Below are 18,948 nucleotides of genomic sequence, written 5' to 3'. Positions count from 1 at the left end.
CCACTCGGCAGCGGCGGCTCCTCCTGCAAAACACTTTTCTCCCTCGGTGTGTTTGTATTTGCATTTGCGTGCGCGTGTGCGAGCACACACCGAAGAGAGTCCCGGGGAGATGACACCGCGGGGGAGAGCGAGAGGCAGGAGCTGAACTCATCCGCCGCGCGCACACAAACGCAAATACAAACACACCAAGGGAGAAAAGTGTTTTGCAGGAGGAGCCGCCGCCGCCGAGTGGGAGGGGGGATTATTCGAATGGAAGAACACACAGGGGGGAAGTGGCCAGAGCAGCGTCTTTGAATGGGGTAGAGATTCTTCCGCAGGCGGTGCTGCCTAGCTCACAGTACACACAGTAAAGAAAGAGGCGCTTCTTTTAGGTACGTCTTTAAAAAAGGTGCACGGAAGTGCCTTCGCTACGACGTGTAGATCTGGCCCTTCTCTGCATGTTGGCCCTCTGTATGTAGTTCGGTTCTTGCAAGGGAACTGCATGATGGGACTGGAATAATGTACGTGCCTGAATGTGCTGTAATGCTAAAACTGTTCTATTAGCAAGGAAATGCTTAATTAGAATTTCTAACCGCCAACTTAATATAATCGAAGACAAATAAGCTAGCTCGATCAAGAGGACTGACCATCCAAGTCAATCTGACATTGCCAAAAGAGTTATGGGCCATCTGTTGATAAGGTGTAAGGAAGAAGTTTTCTTTGATCCGTCTTTGCTTTTGCTTTAGAATTTTGCCCAACTGCTAATTGGTTAAGATGCTACGATGTATGAACATACCTGCTTTTCACACTGCCAGGACTTTCTCCATGCAGCCGTATTACGCTCAATAAAACAGAGTTGCCTTGCAAACAATGTGGATTTTTATCTCCGACAATCCATAACGAGAAGGCCCATGCAGCACTCTTTACATACTAGTAAATGAGGTTTGCGTTCTGCAAGCACCGATATGGAAATCCCACCCTCCCTGGTCTGTTGCAACGCTGGCGCCAGGTTTTGGACAAGACACTCTGACCCCGTTCAGAAGACACCTTAAACCACGGCTTTAACCATGATGAATAAAGCAAAAGGCCTTATTCACCGTGGTTAAGGCCGTGGTTTAAGGTGTCTTCTGAACACAGCCCGGCTTTCTGGCTTAACCACCGTGGTTAAAGCTGTAGTTTAAGGTGTCTTCTGAACACAGCCTGGCTTTCTGGCTTAACCACCTCAGTTAAAGCCGTGGTTTAAGGTGTCTTCTGAACACAGCCAGGCTTTCTGGCTTAACCACCATGGTTAAAGCCATGGTATAAGGTGTCTTCTGAACACGGCCTGGCTTTCTGGCTTAACCACCGTGGTTAAAGCCATGGTTTAAGGTGTCTTCTGAACACGGCCTGGCTTTCTGGCTTAACCACCATGGTTAAAGCCCTGGTTTAAGGTGTCTTCTGAACACAGCCAGGCTTTCTGGCTTAACCACCTTGGTTAAAGCCCTGGTTTAAGGTGTCTTCTGAACACAGCCCGGCTTTCTGGCATAACCACCATGGTTAAAGCCGTTTAAGGTGTCTTCTGAACACAGCCTGGCTTTCTGCCTTAACCACCGTGGTTAAAGCCGCGTTTTAAGGTGTCTTCTGAATACAGCCCGACTTTCTGGCTTAACCACCTTGGTTAAAGCCGCGGTTTAAGGTGTCTTCTGAACACAGCCCAGCTTTCTGGCTTAACCACCTTGGTTAAAGCCGCAGTTTAAGGTGTCTTCTGAACACAGCCCAGCTTTCTGGCTTAACCACCTTGGTTAAAGCCGCGGTTTAAGGTGTCTTCTGAGCACAGCACAGCTTTCCGGCTTAACCACCATGGTTAAAGCCGTGGTTTAAGGTGTCTTCTGAACACAGCCTGGCTTTCTGGCTTAACCACCGTGGTTAAGGCCGTGGTTTAAGGTGTCTTCTGAACACAGCCCAGCTTTCCGGCTTAACCACCATGGTTAAAGCCGTGGTTTAAGGTGTCTTCTGAACACAGCCCAGCTTTCTGGCTTAACCACCATGGTTAAAGCCGTAGTTTAAGGTGTCTTCTGAGCACAGCACAGCTTTCCGGCTTAACCACCATGGTTAAAGCCGTGGTTTAAGGTGTCTTCTGAACACAGCCAGGCTTTCTGGCTTAACCACCGTGGTTAAAGCCGTGGTTTAAGGTGTCTTCTGAAGGGGGCCTCTGAAGGGCCCTTCGCCCTCAGTGAGCCCCCCTTCTCATTGCCATTGTTGCTCGTGGCTCTTTCTCTTCATGCTGCTCCTCATCTTTGCTACCACTTGACAGGCAGAGAGCCAACGAGTAAGGGGACAACAGCAACTCCCGCTCCTCTTCCTCATCATCACGACTGTCATCTGAGCCACAGCGAGAGGCAAGTGAGGAAGCAGGTTGCAGTGGAGTAGAGCAAGACCAAGAGGGGTACAGAATTAGGCCAGGTGTGGAGAATGTGGTTTGGGAGGCAATTCCCCCCCCCCTCTCCCATAATACTAGAACCCAAAGGGGTCGATCCATGAAGCTGACTGGTGGGAGATTCGGGACAGATCAAAGGTAGGACTCCTTCACACAGCGCACCGTTAAACTGTGGAACTCACTACCCCCAGATGTAGTGATGGCCATAGATTTGGACGGCTTTACAAAGGGTTGGATAAATTCCTGGAAGAGAAGGCTATCAATGGCTACTAGCCCTGATGGTTGTGTGCCATCTCCGGTAGCAAAGGCAGAGGAGAACATGGACGGGAGAGTGCTGTTGCACACTGTGTCCTGCTTGTGGGTCCCTGGTTGACAGCCGGTTGGCCACTGTGTGAACAGAGTGCTGGACTAGATGGACCCTTGGTCTGATCCAGCAGGGCTTCTCCTTGTGTTCTTATGAGAGGGCCCTTTTGGTTGTGGCCCCCGGTAGTGGAATAACCTCCCCAGAGAGACCCGCCTGGTTGCCTACGTTGTGCTCTTTTCAGTGCCAGGTGAAGATCTTATTTTCCCAGGCATTTTAGTCTTTCAGTTTCTGTTGTTTTTCAATCTGTTACTGTATTTATAAATCTTTCCACTGCCGCTGGTTTTCCCTTTGGTTTTATACTGTACTTTAACACTTTTTTGAAGTTTTATATTATGTTTTAGCATGCTGAGTTTTATGGTTTGAACTGTGAACGACCCAGAGAGCTGAATGAATAAATCAGCCGTGTCTCCAGAATGGTAGATTAAACAAAGCCCTATGAAGAGAGACTGAAAGAATTGGGCATGTTTAGCCTGGAGAAGAGAGGATTCAGGGGAGACATGAGAGCACTCTTCAAATACTTGAAAGGTTGTCACACAGAGGAGGGCCAGGATCTCTTCTCGATCCTCCCAGAGTGCAGGACATGGAATAATGGGCTCAAGTTAAAGGAAGCCAGATTCCGGCTGGACATCAGGAAAAACTTCCTGACTGTTAGAGCAGTACGACAATGGAATCAGTTACCTAGGGAGGTTGTGGGCTCTCCCACACTAGAGGCCTTCAAGAGGCAGCTGGACAAGCATCTGTCGGCGATGCTTTGGGGTGGATTCCTGCATTGAGCAGGGGGTTGGACTCGATGGCCTTGTAGGCCCCTTCCAACTCTGCTATTCTATGATTCTATGAAAATATCCCTAAATTCATAAGTTCCTTCATTTGTAACGTGCCCGTGTGTGTCCCCCCCATAGGTTACCTCCAGACCTGCCTCGCATCATCCGGCTGTAAGAATGAAAAGAAGAAACCAGGGCTCCACTTGCCACCCTCAGACCCAATTTATGCGCCCATCCATGAGGACTACAGCGACCCGGAGAGCCCCCAATCCAGCCTCTCCTCCCACTACTTCAACGGCGAAGCTGCCGTCACCGAGAGCTACTCGATGGATGCCTTCTTCATCACCGATGGCCGGTCGCGGCGACGGGGGGAGGGCCAGCGGCGGGGCAGCCACCGCCACTCCTGCAACGAGTGTGGCAAGACCTACGCCACCTCCTCCAACCTCAGCCGGCACAAGCAGACGCACCGCAGCCTGGACAGCAAGATGGCGAGGAAGTGCCCCACCTGCAACAAGGCCTACGTCTCCATGCCGGCCCTGGCCATGCACCTCCTGACGCACAACCTCAAACACAAGTGTGACGTGTGCGGTAAGGCCTTCAGCCGGCCGTGGCTCTTGCAGGGACACATGCGCTCCCACACGGGCGAGAAGCCGTTCGGCTGCTCCCACTGCGGCAAGGCCTTCGCCGACCGCTCCAACCTGCGGGCCCACATGCAGACCCACTCGGCCTTCAAGCACTACAAGTGCAAGCAGTGCGAGAAGACCTTCGCCCTCAAGTCGTACCTCAACAAGCACTACGAGTCGGCCTGCTTCAAGGGGCCCGAGCACACCTGCGAAAGGGAGAACTGAGCGGCGGTTCCCCCATTGTGTGTGTGTGGGGGGGGAACACGAGCAAAGAAGACGCACTCCCACCGCCTTCAGGGAACTGGGGTTAAAAACAGAAAAGAAAAAAAGCTCTGAGAAGCTAAAGGGACTTGCACAACACACCGCGAGCCATTTCGTTGCTTGGAGTGTGTCAGTGGGATCGCTTCCATCTTGGAACACAACAGGTGCTTTGGAAAGACGTCAACAGTTGATCCCAAGGCCCAATTACCTATTTCCCCCACACACACACCTTTCCTTCTCCAAATCATCAACTGAAGCAATAACTCCATTCTTGATAGCAAGGGGGATGTCTTTGAGATACCCCCCTGGCTCATTTTCACATGTGAGATAAAGACTTCTTCTTTTTTCAGGATTACCAAGAGAAGAGGAAGAAAGATGGCCACCATCTTTTTCTCTCCCTCCCTCTCTTTCAGAAAACTTTGGGAACTCCGGGGGTATTTATTATCTAATTTATTACAGTATTTATTTAGTGCTGCTCTTTCTCCCCTTTTTCGGGGGGAACGAAACTTTCAGTGTTGTCCTTTTGGGAAGCGATAATCTTTTTTGGGTACAGAACAAATGCATAAGCTGTGAAACCCGGTAAGCGGGTTGTGGGGAGGGCGGGGCGTGCAGTTGGCAAAGCCGGGGATGGGGTGGTTGGGAGAAGGCGCTACTTAAAACAAATCAGGATCGAAAGGAAGGATACATGAATACGTTCCGTCTCGCACAGGAAATGGGAACTTTGGGGAAAGAAGAGCCTGGTGAGGCAGAACAAGGATGGTGTTTTGGTACAACCAGCACCTTCTCTGGTGGACAGATATACATGATTGTCAGAACCGGGGTACAATGGGCTGCATGACTAATGTATATGGAAAGTAGGGCTGTGCAGCACCTCGGGCCGAGGCCCCAAATCTGAGCTGAGGTGGTTCGGGCAAAGCCCGAGGCGCCCTGAGGTGCCCCGAAGCCGAAGCCAATTGGCTCTGAAGCTTCAGGGCGCCTCAGCGCTTCAGAGCAGCCCTCAGCAGCCCCTTACCTGCTGCCTCCTCCGCCAACCCTGTCCTTGCGTCTGGCGGCTTCCGCTGCCGCCGACCCATATGACCAAAGCTGCACGCAGCCTACTTCCTGTCATATGTGTTGGCGGCAGCGGCCAGACGCAAGGACGGTGGCGACGGTGGATGGCAGATGGCCACAGCGTGTAAGTGGGGAAAGGGAGCCTTTTCTGGGTGCCGGCTGCAGAGCCGGCACCTAGAAAAGACCGAGTCGTCTCGGAGGGCCCGAATCTCGCCTCGGCTTCGGTGCCGAGGCAAGTCGGGCAACCCCCAAAGCACCCCCGAGCCAAAACGGGGCTGCTTCATTTGGCTCCGAGCCGGCCTCCAAGGCAGATCGGGGATGGGTGCACAGCCCTAATGGAAAGGGTTTGCCAAAGGTGTTGGGTGCAATCCCCATAATCCAACCAGAAATAACGAGGTGCAAAGGGGACAGAGGCTTATGGCCATTACCATAGGTCTGCACCCTAAATCACACTTATTGCAAAAGGACATTTATGGTGCAATCCTATGCCCACTTACCTGGGAGTAAGCCCCACTGAACTCTGCGGGATTTACTTCTTCGTAGACTTGTACAGGATCGCACTGTCAGGTCCAGCTAAGGATTGCTCCCATTTCTCCCATTAAGACCAATGGGATTTAAAAATAGCTGACTGTGGTTGGATTGCACCCTTAATTTGGGGGTTAAACCTTGCTGAAAGGAAGCATTCCATCTAGCTCTTACTTTAGAAAAAGAGAGATAAATATCCTAGATATCAGAGGGACATTTAGAATTTAACCCGGAGGTCCAATTATATCAGGACGAGCCCCACGCCGGGCAACAATAGCCCAGAGATCTTGGCTCAAAATAAAATAAAATAAATGCCATCATTTCTATACACCAATACCTGGAACCTTAAGCCCGATTTCACATTTTTGCTACGAATTTGGCCCTCCCTTCCTGAATGTGGAGATGGCTACAAGAACCCATTTCCAGTCTGAAGGCTTCACTGAGGCCTTCAACGGCCCCATGTGGCTGCAGTGGATCCCAGAGAAGCACTGCATCATAAGAATCCCATTTCCTGTGACGCCCAAAATTCCTGGGCACACCATGGATACCTAACTTTGCCCAGGGCCTTCCAGGATTTATATTGGGCCCATTTCAGACACTCAGCAAGTCCACCCAGGCATTTGAAATAGGTCTGATGTTAACCAGACTTGGCAAACCTTGGGAGACAAATCCAGGTATTTCCCACCAGCAACTTTAGCTGACCAGAAAAGACTTTTTTTTTCTTCCAGCACCAGGGCTGTATCATTCTGCAACTCGTTGGTCACATTACACAAGCACAGAGAGTAGTACTGGGCAGAGAATCGGCTTTCAGATTTGGACTCTAGGGAAATACTGAAAGAATGTGTCTGATCCGTGGCACGCGCTCCTCCAAAGCAAGAGGTTAGCATCGTCCCCTCCGATTACACTAGTAGCTTTCAAGCTTTCTATGAGATCCCCTTCCACATCAACCTTTTTGCTCAGACACATCTGAACACATGTTGTGGAACCCCTGTACACACCAGAGGGTTCTGGGGCATAGCTCAGGTTCATCTTCAGACTACGTGGGAGGGTGGTTAGACCAGGGTCTAGAACACACCCAGCGCTTCCTTGTCCTAGCATATTTCTGGGGAGGATCAGTAGAGGTACGTTTCAGGTGTCTTTGGGTAGAGTCTTTAGAGAAGCTTGTCTTCAATTGCCAATCCCATTGTGGAAGCCTCCTGAGATGCTTCCAAGGAACCCCAGAAGGACACAGCTTGAAAAACTGCACCATAAACCTCACACTTCTTCCAGCATTGTGGAAGAAGCATCTTTTGGTGAAGGCCTGAAAAGGGCAAGGAAGAAATGGATTTACTCCATAGCTGTTCCGTGGATGCAAGGGTGGACCTATAGCAAGAGGGCAAAGGCCCAGGGGCTGACGTTGACCCCTTTTCCTCCAAAAACTGATTGTTCAGTGATTTCCCGTTTCTGTGTAGTTTTCCTCCCATTTTTAAAAGGTTGAACTTCCTCTCCCAAGGCTTGGTTACTGGCAGTAAGAGCTTTAGGCTAAAATAGGCTGGTATGTTTGGGGTTTCTGGCCCTGGCCCTTTTTGCCCCACCCACTGAAATGTGGCCCCCCGAGAGCTTCTTTGAAATGGAACATGGCCCTCGGGCTAGAAGAGGTTCAACACCCCTGTTCTGCACCCCACCTGGTTTTTCCAAAAGACTTCAAAGGCCTCACAGCTCCAGGGGCAAATCAGCATTCTATATTCTCCCTCTCCCTTGAGAATTACAAGTGAAATGTGGGGTCCTGTTTCCCCGGCATTTCAGCACATCTGGACTCTTCTCTTTTCCCTCCCTCTCACCATGGCCAGCCAATCAGAGGTGTGGACTCAGTGGCGGCATTCAGGCCACTCCCACAGGGGAAATAACTAGGGGTGTGTGTGTGTTTTTAAATAGTCCATCTATTTCCTTTTGATGAAAGATTTCTTTTAAAGCAAAAATCTCTGAATAAACAAGGACAACTGTTGCCATAAATGTAGGAATATCTATTTAAGCATTCTAATTTATCCTATTTATGCTATTTATTGTTTGCCAATTCATAAAGGGTGGGGGGAAACGGGTGGGTGAAAGACTGTATTTTCTTTGCATGCATTTTAGTAAGGAGTGGGTTGCTGATGCAAACAGGCTGCAGATAAATAAATACGGCTGAGGCCAGAGGTAGATTATAGCTGTGAGGAGAGAAGGGGGGTTGGCTGCTGTTTTATTCTCTCTCTAAGAATTGGCAGCAATTTGAAAGAGGGGTCACTGATCTACTTTCACCTAGGTCAAACTGGGGTGTTTTTTTTGTATTGTTTCAAAAAAACTAAATTTGGCCAGCAGTGAAGTGGACCCAAGGCTCGTAGGGAGATTGCGCTGAGACTCTTGTTACTAGCAGGGATGCTAATAAAACAGTCTCTGATCCCTTTGATTTTAGCAGCAATCATCACAGTAGCTTGCGAGAGGCAGAATGTGTGTTTTTTCCCCCCCAGCAATGATCTATTGTTCCTTGTAATGCAAAGAATTGTGCTGGCAGGCTAGATCTCCACCGCTGCTTTATAGCGGTATTGAAGTGCACTGAACACTGTTGGGGCGCCTTCCATATACGCCTTTCCTGTAGTGCCATTTCCTGCTCGTTATTCGACATTCTCCAAAATACTGCAAGAGAAATGTCACTGCGTGTCCCACGAGCTGTAAATACGCAAGAGGGATACAGCATTACCGTGATGGGATTGCAATGATTTGACGCAAGCTGTAGATCCAAGCTGAATGGGCGATTTCGTGTCCTTCGCTTTACAGAAGACCGGCTCCCAGAACTAGTTTGTGGATATGGGTCAACACAGCTGCCTGAAATTTTGGGTGCTCCTTGGTGGCGTGGCTACAAAGCCTGTCACGATGAGAGCCTGCACTTCACAAAATGATCCCTCCACCACTGTTGGCCGGAATGTAAGAAACTGCCTTAGAGTATTTAGTCCACTGGTCCAGCTAACCCTGGAATTCTCCATGGTATTCCCAATCCTTCTTTAGCGGAGGATGGCGAGAACTGAACTTGGGACACGTCAGATGCAAAACATGTCCTTTGTCACTGCAGCATAACACACACACACACACACACACACACACACCCTTCTGCAGATGGGTGGGGGCGAGACAGCATGCCTGCCCTAATGCCACCCAGTGAGCTCAGGGCAAAGGCAATATTTAAACCAGAAACATCTTGATCGCTAGCTGTGCCTCTTGGTCACTATGCTACCCCAGCCAGTGGTGCCGTCAGGGTAGGACTTTGGGGCAGAGGTCCAGGCCACCAGTCAGCAGCATGAGCAGGGGGCCCTTCCAAATGGAACAGGGGCGGCTTGCCACTTTTTCAAGTCAGTGGAGAAATCCACATGACCATCTGAAATGCTTCCTGCCTCCGTAACCCCATGAAGTTCCAGTTAGCTAACAGCACCACTGTCTCCAGCCTAAATCAAGAGTCTAGAATCGAGGGTGGGTGTGTGATTCTCATTCATTTGCTGATACGATGTAGGGGTAGCCAGGGAGGGGTGGGACCACGGAACTCTGGGCTCAAGTTGAATGAGTAAAAGCCATGTTGGAAAAGGGCCATTTGGGGAGAGAACTTTTCTGCATTGCTGGGCCCTTCTGAACTGTTTGGGACTGTGCCGAATGCTCAGTTCAATCAAAAACGTTTTGTTCCACCTCGTCTTCCTCAGTGGCGAAGAAGTCACTTCCTCCACAGCTTTTCCCAAGCCTGCAACGCCAGGCAATGGGGCTGACCAGCCATTTCTATGCAATTCTGCTGATGAAGTTGCAGCGCCTGTCTCCGCCGGTGCCGTTTTGTGGGCCCCGCTGACGACAGTGATGGCGCGGCCTTAGGAGAACGACGCCACGTCTTCCAGGCATGCACGCAGCCCTCTAGGAAAGCAGGGACCTCAGATACAGCGGGACAGTGCTGGAGACATCAACTCCTTGACACCTCTGATTTTCTACCTCGGACCCAACGGCCACTCTCACAGGAACCCAGTCAATTACGGACATGACAGTCATCGCATGGTTGTCTAAGAAAACGGCACCGTCTAACGTCTCACCAAACGCCGTAATTCAAAAAAGCTTCACGGTTTTACACAACTTCTGGCCACAAAGGAATGAACGCCTTTTGCAGAAGCGACAGGTTTTTCAAGTTCCTTTTGGGGGTTTTGCAGAGCAGTAATTCCCACGTGGTGTGCCGGGGTGCACTAATACTCCGAAAGAAAAATTGGCCTCACATGCCATAAAAGCAAGAAGATGTTAATTCATTACAGGCTCCTTGGAGCCCGAAGAATCCAACCCAAAAGGAGGCTGGTGGTTCTAATTCTGCACAACTAACTCTGTCAGGAGTCACACACAGAACTGTGACTTATACAGAGACCCTGGGGTGGGTGGGGGGAGTTTCTCTCAGTAAAGGCAAAGCATTTGGGGTTGCAAAAGTGACATGTGCTTCCAGTTTTAATTCAGGGGGAAAGTGTGTCTCAGCCATCCACGGTTCCGAAGGACCCTTCCTCACCTGAGACAGTGGGGCTTGGGCCACGGTCTCTCCCCACATGACTCCGATCACTCAGAAAGCCACTCTGACGGCTTTTATTTACTTAAGAGAGGCCTGCGTCACGACGTTCATGGCAGAAATGCAGTTTTGCTACAATTTTAACTTTGTGTGTTTGTTTGAAACATTCTCCAGACACCTGTTTCTCTCTCTATGGCCTGCAGCGTTCTCTTTCTTCCCACTCTGAACCTCCACAAGTTTCTCTGAAGTGAAAAACTCTGCCATCCCCGCCTTCTATCTTTGCTGCCAAGAGTGCATTCTCCGGGGCTGCCTTCATGGCGCTGCGTTAACACCGCTTTCGGGGGGGGAGCCACGCTTTCGCTGCTGCGGGGCGGCCGTGGGTGATCCTGACAGCGGGAGGCAGCACGGCTTTTCCAGTGGCCATTCAGCCCGTCAGCCCTGCCCTCTGTCGGGCTTCCGGTGACCAATCAGAGGTCGCCTTCCGCCCTGGAATGCCCCCAGCTCGAGGTCAGATGGCAGAAGAGCCGTGGCGACCTTGCTCCAGCATAAAAAGTCCCTGACTTTTTAAACACGCAACTTCACAGGGAAAGCCCGACTGTGGCTGCGAATTGGCAGCTGTGTCATATAACCGGTGCAGCGCCACTCCGCAGCTTTTAAATCGTATAGGCAGCCCCTTGCTCTCGCTCTGCACTACCACAACCCTCTCTGAGCCCTCTCCTATCACCTCCTATTCCTATTCCACCACCTTCTGCACCCCACAGTGCTCACTTCTTCTCTTTGCACCCCATCTTTGACGCCACTCTTTTTTCTCTTTGCCTAACCATAGCTCTCTTCGGCACAGACCCCCTTTTGTTCTTTTGCTGCTTTACTTTTTTGCAATTTCCTTCCTCCTGCCCTTTATCTCTATTCCCCCTCCCTGAATTCAATGGCAATAGCACACAAGGCTTTCACTCTCCCAGCAATTCACAAGGCTTTCATTCTCCCAGCAATTCACAGAGGGAATCGAAACGGTTGGCTAGCAGCAGGCATTCTGTCACCCCATCCTGTTAGAGGGAAGGGGTTAGGACCAGGGGAGGGGGCATGGATTTCTCGGGGACCCCCAGAGGGGCAGCTTTGGCTCTGAACCTGCGTTAGGGCTTGGGTGCTCCTTAGATGTTCTCACAAAAAAAAGTGGAAAGGGGGCATAAACAATGTGTATTTGTACTTTCCTCCTGTCGAGGGTACACAAATAGTACAATTTGAACGTGTTTACGTTCTAAGTCTTAAATCCAGTGTGTTCCTATGCCCCCTTTAGTGCCATGGTTACACTTTCAGAATTTCACACAAGATTTGACACCACCGCATTCGAACACACGCACACACTTTCAAAGCAGCATAGATACCGCAAGTGTTATCTAACTGTTGCAATCATTTCGTTACAAACAGAATTCACCTCCCCCTGACAACCAGCCGAGGAAGGACTGCTTCTCCGAAGGAGGGCTCCCGGCCTGTTGTCTTTGTCCTGGGAATGGTGAAGGAAACCCACTTGGCTCTTCCGTGTTTATACTGTAAATAAGAAATACGACAGCAATAATTTTCTCTGCATGTTAGAGCTTTTTTCTTTCCTGCCAGATTTTGGACTGGACGGGGAGACACAAACCTTCCCAAGATGAAACTACCTGCAGTATTGTAACGCAATTCAGGGATGATAATAAAGGGCCTTTTTTCTGCTACAGCGTTGCGTCATCTGTGCTTGGATGGGGGCACTCCAAAACCCGCAACACTGTGAATGCCACAGCCAGGGGACTCACACAGTTCAGCCCAAGAGATCAGTTTATTTATTAATTTATTTATTAATTACATTTCTATACCGCCCAATAGCCGGAGCTCTCTGGGCGGTTCACAAGAATTAAAAACATTCAAAGTATAAAACAACAGTAGAAAACCATAGTATAAAATACAATATAAAAGCTCAACCAGATAAAAACAGCAGCAGTGCAAAATTACAAATTTAAAACACCAAGTTAAAAATTATTTATAGACTGTTAAAATGCTGGGAGAATAAAAAGGTCTTCACCTGGTGTCTAAAAGCATATAACGTAGGTGCCAAGCGAACCTCCTTAGGAAGCTCATTCCACAGCCGGGGTGCCACAGCAGAGAAGGCCCTCCTCCTGGTAGCCACCTGCCTCACTTCCTTTGGCAGGGGCTCGCGGAGAAGGACCCCTGAGGATGACCTTAGGGTCCGGGCAGGTACATACTGGAGGAGGCGTTCCTTCAGATAGCCTGGCCCCAAGCCGTTTAGGGCTTTAAATGTTAATACCAGCACTTTGAATCGGGCCCGGACCTGGACTGGCAGCCAATGAAGCTGGAAAAGGACTGGCATGATGTGGTCTCATCGGCCAGTCCCTGTTAGTAACCGTGCTGCCGTTTTATACCAGTTGTATTTTCTGGACCATTTTCAAAGGCAGCCCCACGTATAACGCATTGCAGTAATCCAAACGAGAGGTTATCAGAGCATGGATCACTGTAGCTAGGCTATCTCTGTCCAGATGAGGGCGTAGTTGGTATATCAGCCTAAGCTGATAAAAGGTGCTCTTTGCCACTGAGTTCACCTGTGCCTCAAGTGACAGTTCTGGATCCAAGAGCACCCCCAAACTACGGACCCGATCCTTTAGGGGGAGTCCAACCCCATCTAGGACAGGGCAAACATCACCTCGCCGGACAGATGAACCACCCGGTAACAGTACCTTCGTCTTGTCTGGATTGAGTTTCAGTTTATTAGCCCTCATCCAGTCCATTACCATGCCCAGGCACTGGTTCAGAACAGCCACTGACTCACCTGGGTTTGATGAAAAGGAAAGGTAGAGCTGGTTATCATCCGCATATTGATGACACCTCAGTCCACATCTCCGGATAACCAGTTTAGGAGAAGTTGACCCCAATCTATGGGGAACAGAGCAATTTCCTGAGGACTCATAGAATCATAAAATCGCAGAGTTGGAAGGGGCCTACAAGGCCATCGAGTCCAACCCCCTGCTCAATGCAGGAATCCACCCTAAAGCATCCCCGACAGATGCTTGTCCAGCTGCCTCTTGAAGGCCTCTAGTGTGGGAGAGCCCACAACCTCCCTAGGTAACTGATTCCATTGTCATACTGCTCTAACAGTCAGGAAGTTTTTCCTGATGTCCAGCTGGAATATGGCTTCCTTTAACCTGAGCCCGTTATTCCGTGTCCTGCACTCTGGGAGGATCGAAAAGAGATCCTGGCCATCCTCTGTGTGACAACCTTTTAAGTCTTTGAAGAGTGCTATCATGTCTCCCCTCCATCTTCTCTTCTCCAGGCTAAACATGCCCAGTTTTTTCACTCTCTTCATAGGGCTTTGTTTCCAGACCCCTGATCATCCTGGTTGCCCTCCTCTGAACACGCTCCAGCTTGTCTACGTCCTTCTTGAATTGTCGAGCCCAGAACTGGACGCAATACTCTAGATGAGACCTAACCAGAGCCGAATAGAGAGGAACCAGTACCTCACGTGATTTGGAAGTTAAACTTCTATTAATGCAGCCCAAAATAGCATTTACCTTTCTTGTAGCCATATCGCACTGTTGGCTCATATTCAGCTTGTGATCTACAACAATTCCAAGATCCTTCTCGTTTGTAGTATTGCTGAGCCAAGTATCCCCCATCTTGTAACTGTGTATTTGGTTCTATTTCCTAGAGGTAGAACTTGGCATTTATCCCTATGCAGCATTCCAGCCTATCAAGATCACTTTGAAGTTTGTTTCTGTCTTCCAGAGTATTAGCTACCCCACCCAATTTTGTGTCATCTGCAAATTTGATAAGCGTTCCCTGCACCTCCTCCTCCAAATCATTAATAAAAATGTTGAAGAGCAATGGGCCCAGGACTGAGCCCTACGGTACCTGGCTGAAAAGGCCACCTGTTCTTCAAGAGAAGTGGCATGATGGCCAAATTTAAAAAACCAAAATGAGGGAGACCAGAGCTGTCCCCTCTTTTGGACAATGGAAACCCCACGCAGGTGTGGGCAGAAGACACATTGAGATCTACTGATAGGACTCGGGGAATTTGCAGGAGATTGCCGTTCTAATTCCCAACTGTTTTAACAGCAGCAACAAAAAAGGGGGCTGCCCCACGGCGCAGTGGGGTGGGTGGGAAGGGCCATGTGCTGTCCACTGGTTCCGTGTTACCCACTCCTGATTTAAATCAGAGACCCGTATGATTTTGCTTACACGGCAAAGCACCGTGCTCATTGACAAAGCGGCATATGTAATTGTCACACAAATTATTATTTGATCCACAGTTGAAATAAAAGCCAGAGGTTTTAATCTTCATGTACACTAAAATCAGACTGAAAAACCAGCAACGGCAGTGGGAGAGCTCCACATGGTTCACGTTGGTCAGATCGGATCAGAAATGAGACAAGCGCTCTTCTCCCACCCAAATACGCTCAGGCGTATTTCTGGCCCTTTAATTTCACCCCTCTTTCCAGCCCCAGATTATGCCCCAAGACTGCCCCATAAACTGCATTCAGTTGCTACTGAAGATGGGCTCAAGTTACAAGAAGCCAGATTCCGGCTGGACATCAGGAAAAATATCCTGACTGTTAGGGCAGTACGACAAAGGAACCAGTTACCTAGGGAGGTTGTGGGCTCTCCCACAGTAGAGGCCTTCAAGAGGCAGCTGGACAACCATCTGTCAGGGATGCTTTAAGGTGGATTCCTGCATTGAGCAGGGGGTTGGACTCGATGGCCTTATAGGCCCCTTCCAACTCTACTATTCTATGATTCAATGATATTCCTTTTCGCTATTGATCGACCAATCAATATGGATGCTCAATAGATACATCTGTGCCCACCTGACGAAGTTGTAGAGTTCTTTTACAAGAACATGCATTCTGTTAGCAGGAAGGTATTTTGAAGCTGGTTGAAGTGTTTGTAATATTTAGCTTGACCTCTTGACTGACAGCGAAAAGCCTGGGACGAACAATCGCCCTCTGTTTAGCAATAACGCTCGCTCGCTCTCTGGGACAAAAAGGGGGAAGACGGCAGATCTTAAGTAAATCCTGTTTACTTAACCTCAGTCTTATTCTTTGCAAAGGCGGGAAGCTAAATCATGACATTTGCCCACCTAATGCTTTTAAAATTAAAGAAAGGGAGCAACCAAATGCAGAAGTACTAGGAAGAAATGGACAAAGCTGTGCTACAGATGAGGGGGGATGAGAAATGATTTCATTTCATTTCTATACCGACCAATAGCCGAAGTGGCTCACAAAAATTAAAACCACAAGGTACGGCATAAAATATAAAATACGGAAGCTTAAAACCACAATATAAAAATACAAGCAGAATGAAACCTAGCAGCAATGCAGAGATTTAAAAAGGCAGAGCTAAATATATATATATATATATGATGCTAAAATACTGGAGATATAAAAAGGTCTTCACTTGGCGCTGAAATACAATGCATGCATATTTTAAAGGGTGCCATTTGTGGGGGAGGAGAGAGAGTAAAACCTAGGCACCCAGTAGATTTTCTAGGAGCCACGACTGGGAAGTTTAACCCTCTGATGCCCCACTTCAACCTCGTTTCTTCCTGCCTATCCTCACAGGGCTCCTTCACATATGACTTTTTTTAGTATAAGAAAATAACCTTCCATTTTATCTCTATTAAGCTTATTCCAACAAACTAGCGAGAGTAACCAGGAAAGACGAAAGTCAGACCGTATTGGTAAAACAGAACTGAAAGATATAGAGCATCTTTAGACGAGCGTTTTATAGTGCCCTCGTGACTGGCCACTCACGGAACTTTGTGGGTCATTTTGACGACGCAGTAATCCTCCTGTGCTTCTCCTGTGCCTTCTGTCGTTTTTCCCGCTTCAAAATAAGGCCCGGAAAATCCGATTCTTCTCCGCTGTAATGATAGTTGGTGCTATTTCCTGCCATGTGCAGGGGAGGTTGCACGACAAAAACGCCCACTGAACAGGCCACGTGGTTGCTGCTTGCTTCCTTTTTCTTCCCCATGTGAAGAAATGGGAAGGGAAGCAATAGCAAGAGAAGCAGGAAGCAAAGCAATGGTAAGAAAACGGGATTCTCCCCACCACCACCACCACCACCAGGTCTGAAAATGCTTCATACTAAGGTGTAATCCTATGCATGTATAGACAAGGGGGAAAGAACTACAACTCCCAGCATGCCCCATTTGTCTGTCTAAATGTTTGTAGGATTGTGGCCTTAATGACAAATAATGAAACCCTGCAAACTCAGCAATGGCTGAAATAAGAGCCTGTATATCCATGAGACGAGGGAGTAGTACATAAACGGCAAAATACAATATGAGATACTTGTAGTGACTGTGAAATAAACTGTAAATACAGAGACAATAGAAAATTAATCTAAGGGACAAAAAAAGGACACTGGGTATGCAAAGGTAACCAGACAGCTACCAATAAAGCAGGTACTGTATATTACTAAACCCCATATCAGCCTTCCCAGATGTTTTGGACTACAACTCCCAGCATTCCTGACCATTGGCCAGGCAGACCTGAGCTGATGGGGAGCTGAAGTTCATAATTAAAACCATAAAATACATAATATAAAGCATTAAAAGTTTAAAAATACCATGAAAAACAAAAATAAATCCAGCAGCAGTTGCAACCCAGGGAAAGCCTATGTGAAAAGGTGTGTTTTCAAGATGCATTTAAAGTAGGGCTGTGCACGGACCCCCGATCCGCTGCGCCAATTCCTGATCGGATCGGGTCCGCTCCGCCCCACGTCAATCCGCCTATGGTCCACTCCACTGCGGAGCTCCAGATCCGAATCAGAGCTCGGCGGTGGCAGCAGCAGGTAAGGCCCCCCCTCCTCCCCCCTTACCTGCGTCCGTCGCGGTCTGCAGCCTGGTCTTCCGGTTTGAGTCCTCTGGCTCAGTTGAAACCGCTGCCGGAACGCAACAAACTCAGGTAAGACCCTTCCCCCCCTGCCCCCTTATCTGGCTGTGCTGCTGTCGACAGATGGACTGCGGCGGCAGCGGCGGCAGGTAAGGCCCCCCTCCCTCCTCACCTGTGTCTGTCACGTTCCGGCAGCAGCTTCACTTGAGGCTGAGGCTCAAAGCGGAAGGGCAGGCCGCAGTTGCGGCCTGGTCTTCCGGTTTGAGTCCTCGGACTCAGTTGAAGCCGCTGCCGGAATGCGACGGACTCAGGTAAGCCCCTTCTCACCTGCCCCCTTAGCTGGCTCTGCCGCCGTCACCACACAGACTGCGGCAGCGCCAGGTAAGCCCCCACTTACCTTTCTTTCGGAGCTCCGGATCGAGGCGAAGGATCCACTTGGTCTCGATCCTCTTCATCTCGATCCGCAGCCCCCCCGACCCGCTTCGTCTCCGCCTTTGTAGGAAGTGAATCGGGCCGCCTCGCTATTGCTTCTACGCAGCGAAGCGGAGCACAGCCCTAATTTAAAGGATGTTGCATTTTCCACCTACCAAATAGCACGAGGTGTTCTCCCCGCCCCCCAGATTGTGGGTGCTGCTACAGAGGAGGCCCTGCTGTCGAGGTTTTTCATGGCGACATTCCGTTCCAAGACCTCCTCTGAAAATCTTTAATGACATCTGCATATATATAAGGCAAGGTGGTCTGCTAAGTATCCTGGCCTCAATTTGTTTAGGGCTTTATTATAGGATAATAACATACTCATACATCCGGAGGGCATGTGATTGGGGGGAGACTGCCCTAAATCCCATCCTCCTAAAATGGGGGTGGGCAATTTCTTCCCTCTCCCCCACCCTGGTATTTTGGCCTACAACTCCCATGCTCCTTCACCATGGGCTATGCTGCCTGGGGCTGATGGGGATTGTAGTCCAAACATCTGGCAGGCCACAAGTTGCCCTCCAATCTGTCCCTAAAAAAAAACACTAGTTTAAAACCAACCTAATTAAAAGTTTCTCAACAACAGTGCAGTTCTGGAAACTACTCCCACTTACAGGATTGCAGGCTCTGTTTTCAACTATATAGCAGTTATAAGGTCAAAAAAAAGGGGGGGATTATAGATCCTTCCCCTTTCAATTCTCATCTCCCACCCAGTTTCCTTAGGACTGAAAACAGGTTCCGGGGCTGATCTCAGCTCATCAACACCCCGTGTCTTTAGCGTCCAACTTTTCTGCCGTCTCCTCGTGACTCAGCAAAAGCCAGCAGAAGGAGGAAGCCGGCCGGCCACCAGCCCAGCCCAGCCCAGGAAAGGCGTGTGCACACGTGCGCGCGTGTTGATTCACCCAGATCTGGCCTCTTCCATTCGGGGGGGGGGGTGGAGGGAAAGGATCGCAATCCCGCGGGGACACCCTCTCCCCGTTACCTGCCCCCCAAATCCTGGCACCTGGTTCTGGAGACCGAGCAACAAGGGGGCAGCCGCGGCTGAGAAGGGGGGCGGGGGGGGGGGCGCCGCAGAAGGGCTCAGCTGTG

General features: G+C 49.5%; 1 protein-coding gene across 1 annotated transcript in view; it reads left to right on the top strand.

Moving 5' to 3' along the window:
- Positions 1-4,368, top strand: part of SCRT2 (scratch family transcriptional repressor 2) — a 32,957-nt gene extending 28,589 nt beyond the window's left edge. The window contains exon 2 of the mRNA XM_063143477.1: positions 3,659-4,368. Within this exon, the coding sequence (XP_062999547.1) occupies positions 3,659-4,368 (710 nt within the window). The remainder of the gene's footprint in view (positions 1-3,658) is intronic.
- Positions 4,369-18,948: the final 14,580 nt, after the last annotated feature.

The sequence above is a fragment of the Elgaria multicarinata genome, chromosome 1 (assembly GCF_023053635.1).
Source record: "Elgaria multicarinata webbii isolate HBS135686 ecotype San Diego chromosome 1, rElgMul1.1.pri, whole genome shotgun sequence".
NCBI classification, from domain to species: domain Eukaryota; kingdom Metazoa; phylum Chordata; class Lepidosauria; order Squamata; family Anguidae; genus Elgaria; species Elgaria multicarinata.
This window is presented reverse-complemented; position numbering and strand designations above follow the sequence as displayed.